Here is a 16095-nt window from a genome sequence, read left to right on the forward strand (position 1 = left end):
TATTTGATGTGATTCAGCCCTTGTAGTATTAACAAAAATGGAAAACTATTCAGTTGGTCCGATGACGAAGATGTAGTGCCACCGTTTCCAGATTACACTGTCTTGCGCTGCACTGGCTGAACTAACTCTAGACTTAGTGCAAGCAGTTCAGTAAACTGGATGAATTAGTTCTTTTGCACTGCTACTAAAACCCAACTTAACATTAGAAAATACTCAATGTTTGCTTGGTCGCAAACATTGAGTGAGTCGTAAAATGATTATCCAAAATGGCTGACTTTGTCTCTTTTCTTTAATATGTGAGATATAGCACACGTTCCTTCCTTACTACTCTATGTTCTAAAAGACATGTAAACAGGCAGGATCAAAGAACGGCAAAAATCTCTTGTCGTATTCTTATGCATTTTCAGGTGTCAAATGATGACTTTCTGTCTTCTTCTGTCTATTATTTATAAGACAAAGTAACAGTGTGCTTTGTAGGCGAAAGCTATAGGTAGAGAGTACATATGCTGCAGGTTTAACAATGAGGCGGATTGAAGAAGACCATATATGTAATTCTTCTATATGGACAGTTCCTATAAGTGGAAAGTGTTCCGACTAAGTGAAACAAATAGTGTATCCTCCTTTCTCTTCTCCAAACGCTTCAGTTAGTTCTGCGCATCTTTTGCGCGCATGAAGCATGCGCAGTATAGATAACGTGTCTCGAACGAATATTGTCGGCACCGTAACGTAGGAACGTTTTTATCCCATACCAACTGCCCATATAGGAGTATTACATATAAGATGAAAACGTACACTTTAAAATAAGGACTTCACATGGACTTTGTTGAAATTCATTCAATATGGATTTTGTGAATTGGTACTTGCGTTTTTCTCAAAATTGACTGCACTTCCGTTGCAAGTATTCTGCAACCTCACAAAAATGCAAGATAGACACTGTGTACCTAATGTATACGATGGTTTCCAATCTGTTGGAAAAATACCCGTTAGCACTAAAATCTTCTTCTTCTTCTTACGTTAGGACTAGGTCCTGTATTTTCATCAAGGGTTTGCCAGGAGTAGTTGGGATGCTGAGGACCAGCTTTCATACCACCTTATAGGTGGTCGTCCACTAAAATAAAGCAATATATTATTCCCAATAAGACTCTACGATCCAGAACAATCCGTGCAACTGATGTCTGAAGCATTTGACATTTTGTTGACTGCAAACAGATGCAACGTCACTAATTGCAAGAAGCAGACAGGGCTTTGAAAGATATTCTGATGAATCAGATAACAATTCTATATAAAATGAAAAACTATTCTAGATGTGATAGAGTAGATGATTTTTGGATGGAAATTATCGACAACAGTAGTAAAAAAATTCCTTCCTTATAATTTCTCACGACAATGTGACAGCAGAAAGAGGATTTTCTGTCTATATAAGAAGATTTTGATTGAAAATATAAAAAAATAATCACTATAGACCAAAGATTAGTGTACTATTCTCTTAAAAAAAATTTGTCGACTTAGAAATGTAGATATTTCAAAATCTATGGTACTTCTCTTTGAGGAATACAAAAAAGACAAAAAATTTGCTGAAAACTAAGAAAAGAAAACTGGGAACAAAAAAGAAAAAATCCTTGAAGACTCTCAAAAACAGCTTGCAGCAGTGCAGCATGTAAATTCATGAAATTTCAATCGGGAAAATGTGAAAACCAAGCTGGAGAACCGAGAGAAAGACGGAAATTTGATTTTTACTTTTTACTAGAACTAAGAAATACCTAATGTAAAATTATGAAAGTCGAGGGAAATCTTTCTTGAACAATACAAAGCTTTATAAATGAAATAATAAAATATTAATTTTTATTAGTGTACCGATATGAGATTGTTCCGATATTGCAGTTTCCGAGCTACAGTGATTTTATTATTTTGTGCGTGGAATCTTCTGATATTAAAACTCAGATGTTTCACTATTTTCTGTACTTATCAAATCAATTAAGAATTTCATATGAATGATGGTTCTTAGAGGACAATTGTGGATTAAACTCAAAATTTGGAAAATGTTCATAGCCTAATTTAATATAAATTTATTTGATGTTTACAAAAACAATCACAAGTTCTATCTACATAACTCCTCTACTAATCTCTACATCTTTGAATATTAGAATGTGACGTCTTACTTGCGGAGTCACCAAAAATATATTTTCATGTTTTTATTAAAGTAATTTAGAGGAACAGCGACCCCGGTAGACAGAACGAAATTAACCGATTACCTCCGAGTATTTTTTAACAGACCGTGTGTGTTAGTAATGTCTCGATCGCTGTGTGGGTAGCATCGTTCCTCAAGCGCCGGTTTGTTTTGTATTCTCGTTAGCTTAGTATGTATTTAAATATGAGTGTCAACAATTGTTTAAAAAGTTTGATAATTGATTAAAAGCGCCGACAAAATGATGCGTGTACTCAAAGTGCTATTTTTAATTTCTTATTCATTCTGTTTTCAAGATGAAATCATAGAATCTGAAGATGATATACCACCTCATGGTAAATGCCAACCTATAACAGTACCATTTTGTATAGGTATAGCTTATAATGAAACAATATTACCGAATATGTTGGGTCATCAGAACCTACAGGAAGCTGGCATGGAAATTCATCAGTACTTCCCTTTGGTTAAGATTGATTGTAGTCCGGATTTGCAGTTTTTTTTATGTTCAGTATATGTTCCTGTTTGCACTATATTGGACCGCTATTTACCACCATGTAAATCATTGTGTATATCGGCTAGGAACGGTTGTGAAGGTGTAATGCAAAGTTTCGGTGTCCAGTGGCCGGATTTTTTAAACTGCGATAACTTTCCAGAACCCGATGAACTTTGTGTCGGTCAAAATAAATTAACAGTAACTCCTCATCCTACGAGTGACGATGTTTCTAAACATCCAGTGACGAAAAAGTGGTCTCCATATCATGGTAAAAATTATGGTTTTGTGTGTCCTGAACAATTTAAAGTACCCGATGTTTTGGAATACTCTTTTAAAGTTGGCGCGAAAGTTGAAAAAAATTGTGGAGCTCCTTGTCATTTGATGTTTTTTGAAAACAGAAAAAACTTTTCAAAAATATGGATAGGAACATGGGCTATATTATGCTCAGTGAGTTGCTTATTTACAGTGTGTACTTTTCTCATCGATACCAGTAGATTTCGTTATCCAGAAAGACCAATTATTTTCCTATCTGTTTGTTACATGATGGTCGCAATAGCCTATGTTATAGGCTTCATCGCTGGGGATACGATAGCCTGTAGAGAAGCATATCCGAGTAAACATGGTATAGTAACGGAAAGTACCATCACTCAAGGAACCAAGTATGAATTGTGCACCATACTGTTTATGGTACTTTACTTCTTTAGTATGGCTTCTAGTATTTGGTGGGTGGTGTTGACTTTAACGTGGTTTTTGGCAGCCGTACTTAAATGGGGACATGAAGCGATTGAAGCTAATTCGCAATATTTTCATTTAGCGGCTTGGGCCATTCCTGCCATTAAAACAATCAGCATTTTAGCCACTGGGAAAGTTGACGGTAAGTTCAATAATAATGAAGTTAGAGTACTTTAATTCTATTGAAAATTCAAACAAGTGATTTTGTCCTAACATTACTGTTCGAGGCCCATGGCAAATTAATCTGATGGGGCCCTTTCCCTCGCAATATAAAGAATATAATAAATACTACATAAAGGAGATGTATAAAACGCTTTTAAAAATAATGAATTTCACTAAATGTTCTAATAATAAAATTTCTCCTTCGGGTTGGGGGCCTCTTCCGGCTGGGGGTCCGTGGCATTCAGCCCGTCCTGCCAACATTGTTACGCTACTGCCCCTTAGTAAAAATATGATAATACAACTAACACATTCTGTTGCATAATCTTATCATTGGATAAATCTAATAGACCCGTTAAGTTGGGTCTATTGGGTGGTGGAGTAAGATATAACGTGATAATTTACGTTTCATTAGGAAAATCTTACTTACCATGAGGTTATTGGTTTTGTAGCTACTATTTGTAAATGATGGGATGTTTCACTCAGCTCATTTATTGATTACACATATCTAAAACCAATTACTTGATACAACGTAAAATTAAGGCGTGGGGTAATAAATCCTCACTTATAGTCAATAAAATAAAATAAAGAATCGAATCAACTTTCATAAACATACATGTATAGTTGGAAAAAACCATTTTTTACAAATACAAAATATTGAAATCTATCAATAAATAGTTTTTTGTTATACTACGAGTATAAATAGTAATTTCGTTAATATTATAATCTGTTTCCTGGACTATCAAAGATACAGATCAGATGAATCTTTTCCGATTGAAACATGCTTTTTTTTTTCTTCAAATACAATACAATTTATGCCTTGTTCGATACTTAGTTTTCAAATATTTGTGCTTTTTGATAAAAGCAAAGGGAGGTCTGAATCTGTAAGACACCAGATTTTTTTACGAAAAAATAATATGAAAAATTAACCAAAATGTGATTCCATTGGCCAAATGACATGAATAGACACGTAAATAGACATCCATCAACATGAAATAACTATAGACGTCAATTGGTTCCAATGAACGTGAATTCATGTCATTTTTCAAGGGCGTCGCCAGCTTATGACTAGAGGGGGAGCAACGGGGCAATATTATGCAGGATAAAAAATATGAACGCCTGGTACAGTCGAGAGCGTGGAGCGTTACACTTTGGAAGTCTTTGCCTCGATGACGATTGTAATAAGAACGGTTCTAATATCAATATATAAAACGGATGTTAAAATCGCAATGTTATACTGAATATTACAATACTTTCTACAATATACATTAAACCTTAATTTGTCATGCGAAGCGGAATTTATTAATACGTAAGGAAGTCAATTGCTCGCACGGCCTAAGGACTTTGGTCGCTTTGCGGCTAGTTACTTTGGATCTCTAGAGGGGGAAAACTGTTCCCCCCTGGTGACGCCCGTGTCATTTTTCATTTCATAAACGAATTATTATGAGAATTGTCAAGAAATAATGAGGACAAAATTATTAAATAAATGAAATTATTGATATATTTCATGGAAACTTCGTTTCGTTAATTAAGATTTTTGCTACTATTTACTGATTGCTAACGGTTAAAATGCACTATACACTATACTTTTTACTTAGACACTTTTTGGATAATAGTATGCAAAATCAAATTAAAAGAGAGTTCATTCTCAATAGAAATAAACTATTTTCGGCATACGACTATTGAACTCAATGTTTACACTACCACTACACCAACACTCACAATATTAACGGTTTCAGAAATTCCAACTTTTGTCTGAAAAGTTTCCAACATAATAACACAGATAAAAGACATTTGTTCTTCCATAGGTAATTATTTTTATTCGTATAAATAATCTCCTTTTAAGTCTATACATTTTTTGCGATAACATTCTTGTATGATATCTCCTGTAACTTTGAGGTTAGGGAAAAGGTGAGTTGCTAAGGGGCAGATCCGCTAAATAGGGTAGCTGGTCAACTAAAACCGAGAGCAATTCAAATGCGGTCGCTTTTTTGAAGAGTCGACGAACGTAATGCCATGACTATCCAAAAAACGGTCGCCAGTCCATTTTCGTTCGATGGTGCCGTCTTGCGTTTTTCGGAGCAGGTTTGTCTTTTGTCACACAAAAAATCTCATTTTGCTTAAATTTTTCGATGATGTCGCAAATATATTTTCCAATTTATATTGACCAGTACCGACATCTTCAAGTCGAAGTCGGAAACTTTTCAGGCACGCCTCACGCATATTTTAACCCTTTTCCAAGTAATTTTATCTCGTGATTTGTAATAATATATTCATGTGACATAACGAGTTTGGAAAGTGATACATTACACAACGTAACGAGTGCGAAATACACTTTCCAACGAGTTGTTTGCACTATTTTTCCTACGACCACGAAAAAAATTCTTCAAAAAACCGTATTTTTTAAATAAGAAAGTCAATTAAACAATATCACACATGTGTTGAAAAGTATATAAATACGTGTACTGAAAATGTTAAAAATCCTACAAAATATTTTTTATTTTGTGATAGTAGAGATGACAAAAACGAAAAAAAAAGAACCAACAGAACAATACCTAACAAGAACTAAATACCTAATTAATGATTTTGTTTTACTTTTTTTCGGAGACGTTATAAAAGTTAAATGTAAAGTGGTTATTACAACAATGACTAAATTGCAGTGGATTTTGTACTAACTGTGCACTAACTAATGCTATACTATAGCGATATCATTCTCTAAAATAAGACCTTATGGATAGACAGCAATGATCCCGTCCTCAAATTCTAAAAGTAAGTTTTCCTACAACAATATTATCAATGTCCAATGAGATTTTTGTTTTCGCATTTCACTTTCCAGACATGCTTAAGGCTTGTTGACGTCCAAGTTGTCGTCTCTGTTCCAAAATTCTGCTGCAATTTTTTCTAGTTCGCGTCAATTTTAACCCTGCAACAAATGCTGTGCTGCAGATCTGCAGATTAATGTCCAATGACATTTTTGTTTTCGCATTTCACTTTCCAGGCATGCTTTAGACTGGTTGACGTCCAAGTCGTCGTCTCTGTTCCAAAAATCTGCTGCAATTTCTTCTAGTTCACGTCCATTTTAACCCTGCAACAAACGTTATGTTGCAGATCTGATACAACCAAAAAACAGCGCATATTTACAAAAAATTATTTATCCAGGAATAAATCCAATACAGTTGAACATCATAAATTCGGATTTCTAAAACGCAGAATATCTAAAATCCGGACTGATTCTTTCGTATCGTAATTTTTAGCACCATACATAACGATAGTATGAAGAATATGTTTATAAAGTATTTAATCTTTTTAATATTCGTATCAAACGCGATTTTTTCCATACCTCTCCCTCTGTTTATATTATTATGTGATATGATTTCTTGTTAGCGCGATAGATGGCGCCATCATAAATGCATTCAAATGTTGGTATGATCTAAAATACAGAAAATCGTAAAAGCCGGAACCAATCCTTTCCCAGTGATTCTGGATTTATACTGTACTGTACTGTACAGTATATCATATTTATTTTACTCACCATCCATTTGTAATTTAACTAGCAGGAACATGAAAATAAAAAAACAAGAAAAATCGAAGGAGGCTACATTCACCTGTCCACATGTATGTATGGGCGGCAACATATTAATGAAATTTACGCGCCAACAAGTATTGACAAATAACATAGCGAATGATCGATTTACTTTTATAGAATTTCTGTAAGTCAAATGATTTTTATACTGTTTTTTGAGGATTTGAACGATACTAGAATTCTCTTCTTTTTACTAGGAAAATTCCAGAAATATTTAAAATTAATTCTTTAAACTTGATTGGCGAGCTATGAGATATGGAGTCATTGAACAATCATGAAGCATTAGACTGTAGCTAACGTCTTTTAAGCGCATCCACCAAAAATGAACTGTCATCTTTTTAGTGAAACTATTTCCGAGGAGACCCGGCAAACCGAACGAAATTAACCGACCGCAGTCTGCGTCAGTAATGCATTACACTCCGAAGGGGAAGCTTCGTTCCTCGAACACCGGGTTTGTTTGTGCACTCGCACTATTTTCGTGTCGGAATATGAGTGTTAATAATTGTTTAAAAGTTTGATAATTGAATTAAAGTGTCGACAAAATGATGCGTTTAATCCATGTGCTATTGTTAATTTCCTGTTCTCTCTGTTTCCAACATGATATGATAGAATCTGAAGACGAAATACCCCCTCATGGTAAATGCCAGCCTATAACCGTACCTTTTTGTATAGGTATAGCGTATAATGAAACGATATTACCGAATATGTTGGGTCATCAGAACCTACAGGAAGCTGGCATGGAAATTCATCAGTACTTCCCTTTGGTTAAGATTGATTGTAGTCCGGACTTGCAGTTTTTTTTATGTTCAGTATATGTTCCTGTTTGCACTATATTGGACCGTTATTTACCTCCATGCAAATCGTTGTGTATATCAGCCAGGAACGGTTGTGAAGGTGTAATGCAAAGGTTCGGTTTTCAGTGGCCGGATTATTTAAACTGCGATAACTTTCCAGAACCCGATGAACTTTGTGTCGGTCAAAATAAATTAACAGTAACTCCTAATCCTACGAGTGACGATGTTTCTAAACATCCAGTGACGAAAAAGTGGTCTCCATATCATGGTAAAAATTATGGTTTTGTGTGTCCTGAACAGTTTAAAGTACCCGATGTTTTGGAATACTCTTTTAAAGTTGGTGAGAAAGTTGAAAAAAATTGTGGAGCTCCTTGTCATTTGATGTTTTTTGAACACAGAAAAAACTTTTCAAAAATATGGGTAGGAACATGGGCTATATTATGCTCAGTGAGTTGCTTATTTACAGTGTGTACTTTTCTCATCGATACAGATAGATTTCGTTATCCAGAAAGACCAATTATTTTCCTATCTGTTTGTTACATGATGGTCGCAATAGCCTATGTTATAGGCTTCATCGCTGGAGATACGATAGCCTGTAGAGAAGCATATCCGAGTAAACATGGTATAGTAACGGAAAGTACCATCACTCAAGGAACCAAGTATGAATTGTGCACCATACTGTTTATGGTACTTTACTTCTTTAGTATGGCTTCTAGTATTTGGTGGGTGGTGTTGACTTTAACGTGGTTTTTGGCAGCTGGACTTAAATGGGGACATGAAGCGATTGAGGCTAATTCGCAATATTTTCATTTAGCGGCTTGGGCCATTCCTGCCATTAAAACAATCAGCATTTTAGCCACTGGGAAAGTTGACGGTAAGTTCTTATAATCATCTGCTCAAAAGTTGTTTAAACCCCAACAATAATTAGTTTGTTGGACCAGGCCTTTGGTTTGGTAGGCAAGAAATTTTTGTACGTTGTGTAATATATAAAATGTTTGCAACAAATATTAACAATTTGATTCCTTCTTAAATAATTAGTAGTTCATTCAGAAATATTAATATGTTCTCGGTAGTTTCATAAATTATAGTTTTTGGAGTTCGAAACTGTGAAATAAAGCAGCCTTAGGATATATATGAAAATTTAGAAAAAGTGAAATAACAAAACATTATTTGTATGAAATAACACTATAAATTTGTTTATCTAATTCTACTATCAAATGTGACACTCCTTGGCATTAGGAAACGTCACATTTTATATAACCATCATATATCAGTTATGAAAAGTAGTTATGTAAAAACTATACATAACTATAAAGTATAAGTTTCAAAGAATTATTTATCAATTACTGTAAAAACTGACAGTTATTTCATTATTTAAACTGACAATTAACTCATTATTTTAAATCATTAGTTTCTCAAAACTATAAGTCTATAACTATAAGTCCATTTTCTGGGTGAATATTCTTTTGACTTCTTGTCTAATGTCAATTTCATTTGAAACTGTGATATCTACATGTATTCCATGAACTTGCCGAGAATGTTTTCTGAAATTTTTCTCTTATTTTTCAATGAACTCTTAAAATATACTTCAGCTACAATGCTGGATTTCCATCCTCAGTGTTACTATATTTTCAGAATGTCCTCTCCTGAGGATCTACCAGCAGAGACGCTGACGAGGGTCTGAAAAACAATATCCTTCAACATTAAGTAGACACAGGTACTGAGCAATCTTTGGTGGTAATTTTCCAGTGGTATTTATGCAGGAGGTCTAATATTTCTATGGATGTGCTTTCCTGCCAGCAGAGACGCTGACGAGGGTCTAAAAAACAATATCCTTCAACATTAAGTAGACACAGGTACTGAGCAATCTTTGGTGGTAATTTTCCAGTGGTATTTATGCAGGAGGTCTATAATATTTCTATACTTTTTGAGGTCAACAAGATCGACATCAGCAATATTTACAGCACTGTCCACAAATTCGTGAATAACGTGTGTTTCGCTCTCTGGAATTGTAATTTTAAAAAAGGTGCCTTCATTAAATACGTCTCTTTCTCGTAAGATAATCAGTTCTGCTTTCCTGCAGGCTCCCGCAATCCCTATTATCATTACGATCTAAGGAATAGATTTATTTAATAATAAATAAATAAATTTTAAACATATTGCAAATAGACATATTTCGTCTTCAGTCTTTTCAACATAATGTACTTCTTGATATAAAAATTTTTGCGTACGGTGAGTTCAGATCTACATTGAATATGTAATCCACAAAGTGGATGCCTTAAATGTTTTTAAATTTACAAAATAAGCAAGTAACACCTTTTAGTTGATGTTATTTATATTTTTCAAATCGCACCATTTTTCTAATTTTTGGTAGGCTAGGGCGTTTCTACTTTTTGATTCTTCAGGTATTAAACCCATTGCAGCATTTGTAGACTATCATACTTCAAATGGAATGTCTGATTCGCTATCTGAAGACATTTCAAGTTACTACTTCTGACTTGTCTGACTTATTTTGAAGATTTCAAGATTTGCTTCCATAGTAGTAATACTTGGACATTTGAATCCACATTAATATTTTTATTCTAATTGAAGATTCTGTTAAATATTATAAAAGGGCGGAATTGGATAAAACTCTGTAAGTAAACACGTTATGAAAAAAGCCATATTCAACTCGCCTAATTTGCAAAACTTGCTAACGTTCATTTTGGCAAATACTAGTTACGTAAATATCTACTAATATACTAAAAAAACCATATCATTTGAATTCAGTCGTTTCATTTTTTCATTTACACACTCAACTAATTTCGTCTTTTGCATAATGAATCCCAAAAAAATTCATTCTCATAATTCCAATTATGCGACTATCTTCAGGTTAAATGAGCCAGATTAAGATTGTAATTTTTAGTGTTATAATATTGAATAATAATCCAAAATCGTCTTGTAACCATTGAAAAGCGTATTTTCCCCGAAAGTCTATAAATCGAAATACAACTCGAAGATGCGGATCTACTTGAATTTTTCGTTAAACTGAGAAAAACTAATAAAAAAATTGTGTGTGTGTGTGTCAGCTCCGACGCACGACTGGAGTTTACTTCTTAAGTTCGATAGTCTAACCAGACGCAAAAAGAGTTTATTTAACTTGAAAAAGATGGAATTTTTGGAGGTTTAGATTTTTTCCTAGTCAAAAAATATAAAAAAAAATTAGAAAATTTATAAATGCATAATTATAAAAATTTTAACCGACTTTAAGAAAATTGATAAAAAAGGTTTTTATAAACATTTTTTTAAATTATTATAATTAATTTTTTATTTAAAATATAATAAATATAATATTATCTTAATAATTAACAAAAATAGTTATAAAAAGATAATTATGTCACTAAATCTTTTACATACAATAATAAATAGTACATGAAAATTATTTAAATAGGCTAAAAAATAACTTTTCGAAAGAAAATTATATAAAAACATTATTATAATGAAAAAATATTGTCGATTTTTCTGATAATATTATCGAATTATTGACTACAGTTGTTAATATTTAAAAATTATTTATAAAATAAATCATAATAACATGGAAAAATTTATAGACATCGACAAAAAAATTAATTTTTGGTTAGGTTAGAAATTTTCTATTTTATGTGGATGCGTTCGATAATTCATATTAGGTTGATTATCTAATTTTATGTGTTGTTTTCAAATACATCGATAATTATTAAAATATTTAATAAATACAAATTGCACATGCTCATACATATAATACATGTATTATAACGTACCTTGCAACCACGTGTTTGTTAGATGTTCCGGCAATATCACCTACACCTCTTTCTGCCATAGTTATTTCAAAATACTTTCAGTTCACTTTAGCGGAACAAAATGATAATAAAACTTCACAATGACAGCAATATAACTATGTTGACACTGACAAATTAGAAAGTTGCACATCATAGGATGCGCACCAAAAACGTAACGAGTTCATTCATCGATAGATTTTACTCCTCACATTTTTCTCATACCGGGCCCCTTATATATGCAAATCGATTCTTAAGGAGTAAACTCCAAAAACGTCGAATCATTCTATTTCAAGACACTTGACACAGAATGATTTCTTTTGTCATTTGAATGCGTCGATATCAAAGAAGTTTGTTTTTATTTTAAGTGAAGTATTCATATTTAAAAGACAATAAATATATTTTCCATAAAATTAATCTTTTCCTCGATACATGAAAAGTAGCAGTCGTAAATAAATTATGTCATTAGTAGGCTTGGAACTAAATCGACAAATTGCATGTGCGTATTTAGATCAGTAACACATTTTTAATTTTTTTTATTAAAATAATTGCTCGTAATTCAATTTTGTTGTACATCAATCTATGTTATTATCTTAATAATGATTCAAAATATTTAACAGAGATGCCGACAAATAAATCCTTTTTCGATATTGACGTCATCTACTGCTTCAACACCATTTTGGCAAATTTCATCATGCATAACTTACGTTTAAAATATGAAACGCTTCAATTATCTCGGAAACAGCTTACACGATATTTATAAGTTTGGGTTTGTAATGATTTTATAATGTGCCGATATTATAGAGGTATTTACACTGTTGTCCGATTTTTCGTTTTTCTGGAAATATAGCGAGTTTTCATTCCAAAGTATTAAAATTTGACTAGTTAGCAAATTAAGAACTTAAAAAAAAACATAAAGTAGATGCCGTTACAACAGATGTTATTTCAACACAATTTGCAATGCGAGTGAAAACTTTACCATAAATTTTGTAACATCTTTGACCACTAATTCTTCTTATATCTGCGCTAATCTTGTTTAACGCTTCGCGGGTAAGGTTGGTCAATAAAATTTATGAATTAATTAACACTTATAACTTTATGAAACCACAATTTCGTAAGTATCTCTCTTACTGTGACTCCTGACTTGCGATGTTCCAGAACATGCTAGAAAAATTTTCCAAAGTGTCTAGTAACAGTCAGATTCTTCCTGAAACATTAAAATATAGTTCAAGGTTTACCTAGTAGATGGAGTCACCCATACATGACCGACGTTGTCGGATGGCGTGCGGCTGTGACTCCACAGAAAATTATCGGGCACAAAACCATTCGATAAAATCACTCTACATTTTGGGAACAGATTATTTAGGTATTGTTTTCGCGCATAGTTATGAGATATTTTTTTGATGCAGTTGTTCTATGATGCTCCGACTGAAAAATCTATTTATTTATACTATTTTGGACGATATATCTTCTTGTATTTTATGGTTTAGGATTTAAATTTTATTTAAGATATGTTCTTCTGGACCATAGTTTTACAGAAATTTCATTTCGTTTCTTCTCAGACACATTGTAATTTTCAATAAATACCAACATTTATAATTTTTCTAAACGTCAATGTTGTTGTTGTTGTATCAAGACAATCTGATGTACAGGATAACACATGAAATTTTTCATTATTAAGGGTATGGAAAACAGAAAAATACACTGCTTCCAGAAATAAACAGCAGTACAGCAACACAGTATTTCTTCTTTGATTTCTCATTTCTTTTTTAATCTTTATGTATTTTCTTTCAATACCACAACTTCGTTTCATTCTATTGAAATAATCTTTTTGGAATACTTGTTCCAGCGAAAACCTAGTTTATTTAAAAGCTTCCATAGTGTGCTTCTACTCAGTAAAGGGAATCCTTATCATCGAAGTCTTTCCTTCAAATGATTTTCTATTTCACGGAGCTTTACGTGCTGTTTGAAACTGACATTTCTCTTTTTCAATAACTATGTGTCATCAATATTTTTACACTGAATACGCAACTTGGATCTCCTTAATAAATGGAGAAACCTACAATTTTATTTTCGGTGAAATTTGTAGGGAAGTGATTCTTGAAATTCAAATAAAACAAAATTTCAAGCTTTTATTCACAAATAGGTATTTATATATCTCGTTATATCTAATCTTTAATGCATAGGACTTTTGACTCCAAACCTTTTTCTATTGTTGTATTAGTTCAGGTACATTTATGAAAATTCCAGGAAATATTTAGATTATTCTGTAATAATATTTAAAATGAACAGACTGAGGTTTAAGTCTGTAGAGTTGGGGAGCCTACTTTTAAAAAAATTAATTCTGACAAGCTCAAAAACTGCCGTTCTTTGCCGTGAAATTCTCAGAATTTGACGTTAACTATCTTTATAAATAATGGGATGGCTACCCCCTAGAATATGATTCTTTTTTTTACAATGACTAAAACTAATTACATAGATATTTGCCGTTTGGTTTGCTGTTCAATAAATTAATATTGCCGATATCGGAATACGTCGGCATCCGGTGCAAAACGAGATAAACCCTTTTCTACATATGAAGTGCGGAATGATCTAATGGCAAGAAAAGGCTTTTCTTCAGATGCCAAAGAGCCTCGAAAGCAGCAATAATATTTTCTTGAATGGCAAAGTAGCAGCAATTATCTAGTGCTGTGTTATACTTATTGTTTTAGAGGGAACTATTATCCCATGGGGTGGCTCGTTACATTAAGAGTTAAGTTACCTGGCCACTCCCTGGAATATAGATTTCCTTTGTACTGATATTCAAACTGCACTCATAGATAATTACTACGAACGCTGATTTTGCGGCACGCTTTGGGTTATTTTGAATACATTGGGTATGCTTATCAACTTGGCGGGCTACCTCCAGCCGTGCTGCTTTTCTTCGTGCATTTTCAATATTTGAATGATTGCCGTTTACGAAAATATCAATGGCTGGCCTGGAAAATGTGGGGGGCAAGGGTCTACATACCCTCTGCTTAGCGGGATAGCTAAGTTTTCAAATAACAAAAACCAAGAGCTCCGAACTGGGGTTGATCTTCCGAACGACCAGCAAATATCAAATGATAAATCCCAAAAATGCTTCTTATGATCGATAACAGATCCAAATCAAAACCGTAAGGATGTGAACTTCACGGAACAGCTCTTTTAATGCTGTGTTGCAAGTGCTGTGTAGTGGATATTAGGTTAAGTCAATGTTGTGAAACATAAAAACGGCAGTTTTTGAGCTTGTCAGAATCTATTTTTTTATAAATTGGCCCGGTAACTTGTCTGACCTCCAAGTTTTGGATTAGTAAGTAGATAAGTTTTATTACTTTCTCGTACATAAAAATGTATTCTCCCGAATAAAATGAACCAAATTACAAAACACCTTTTAAGACAAGCTGTTTCCGGATTGATTTAGTTTCGTTCTCACTTTTGACACATTGAGAATATTTATTTCTTAAAGTAAGTTGAGTTAAATACGTTTTCACTTGTTGAAAAATATTTAAACATAGATAAATGAAACTTCTAATAGAACAGGTGAAATTATAGGAAATTTCAATCGACACCTTCACTACGTTCTTGACACATCTTTTTTATTACTTTTGTTTTTTTTTGTAGTATTAGAATCATCTGTTATAATATTGTTGAGATAAAATAACACATTCATTATCACATTTTATGGTAGGTAATAAAATGATATTGATATTTTATCGAGTTTTTATACCACATAACGGTTACATGAATACGTGTACTAATTTAAATTATCAGTCTTTTTTGTTTTTTATTATTTTTTGAATAAAGATTGTAAACGATAATATGTTGATTTATGGCATTTGATTAATCAAACTATAAGTAGGTATTGAAAAATCTCTCTCTCATTGCGATATGTCAGAGATCCTTATTTTCTATTTCATACGTCCCCAATACCCCCTTGAATATATCAAAAATAAAACATGTGATTACACTGGCCAACAAGACCTTTATTTTTAAAATGGAAATATCGTCCAATAATAGAAAATTTTTTATTAAGCCCTAACACGTACCACTTTTCAATACCCTAATTATCCCTGTTTACATTAGCAGGTAGATAATTTTATAAAGGGGCGGTTAATATAGGTAAAATTTATGGCCGACAAAATACCTGAACTGATTATTCAGATTAATAAACAATCGAAACTGTTGAGTTTCATCGTAAGTGTTCATAGTGCAAAAAGTGATTATAAAGACGATGATGAAAGTTTATGGTGAAATCGCAAGCCAGGTCATTTTCCGAAAATGTGAAAAAAGCCTATTTTATAAATATTTTGGTCCATCAATTGGAGACCAAGATA

The 16095-nt window shown here is 32.8% G+C and overlaps 2 protein-coding genes across 2 annotated transcripts in view; both read left to right on the top strand.

The window, feature by feature from the left end:
- Positions 1 to 2290: 2290 nt before the first annotated feature.
- On the top strand, positions 2291 to 4702 carry LOC130442433 (frizzled-7-B-like). Its single transcript, XM_056776530.1, has one exon. The coding sequence runs from the start codon at positions 2427 to 2429 to the stop codon at positions 3585 to 3587; it is 1161 nt and encodes a 386-aa protein (XP_056632508.1). The 5' UTR covers positions 2291 to 2426; the 3' UTR covers positions 3588 to 4702.
- A 2887-nt stretch (positions 4703 to 7589) lies between these two features.
- LOC130442432 (frizzled-7-B-like) overlaps positions 7590 to 16095 on the top strand; it is a 232547-nt gene continuing 224041 nt past the window's right edge. The window contains exon 1 of the mRNA XM_056776528.1: positions 7590 to 8820. Coding sequence (XP_056632506.1) covers positions 7695 to 8820 — 1126 coding nt within the window. The 5' untranslated portion in view covers positions 7590 to 7694. The remainder of the gene's footprint in view (positions 8821 to 16095) is intronic.

This window comes from Diorhabda sublineata, chromosome 4 (genome assembly GCF_026230105.1).
Source record: "Diorhabda sublineata isolate icDioSubl1.1 chromosome 4, icDioSubl1.1, whole genome shotgun sequence".
NCBI classification, from domain to species: domain Eukaryota; kingdom Metazoa; phylum Arthropoda; class Insecta; order Coleoptera; family Chrysomelidae; genus Diorhabda; species Diorhabda sublineata.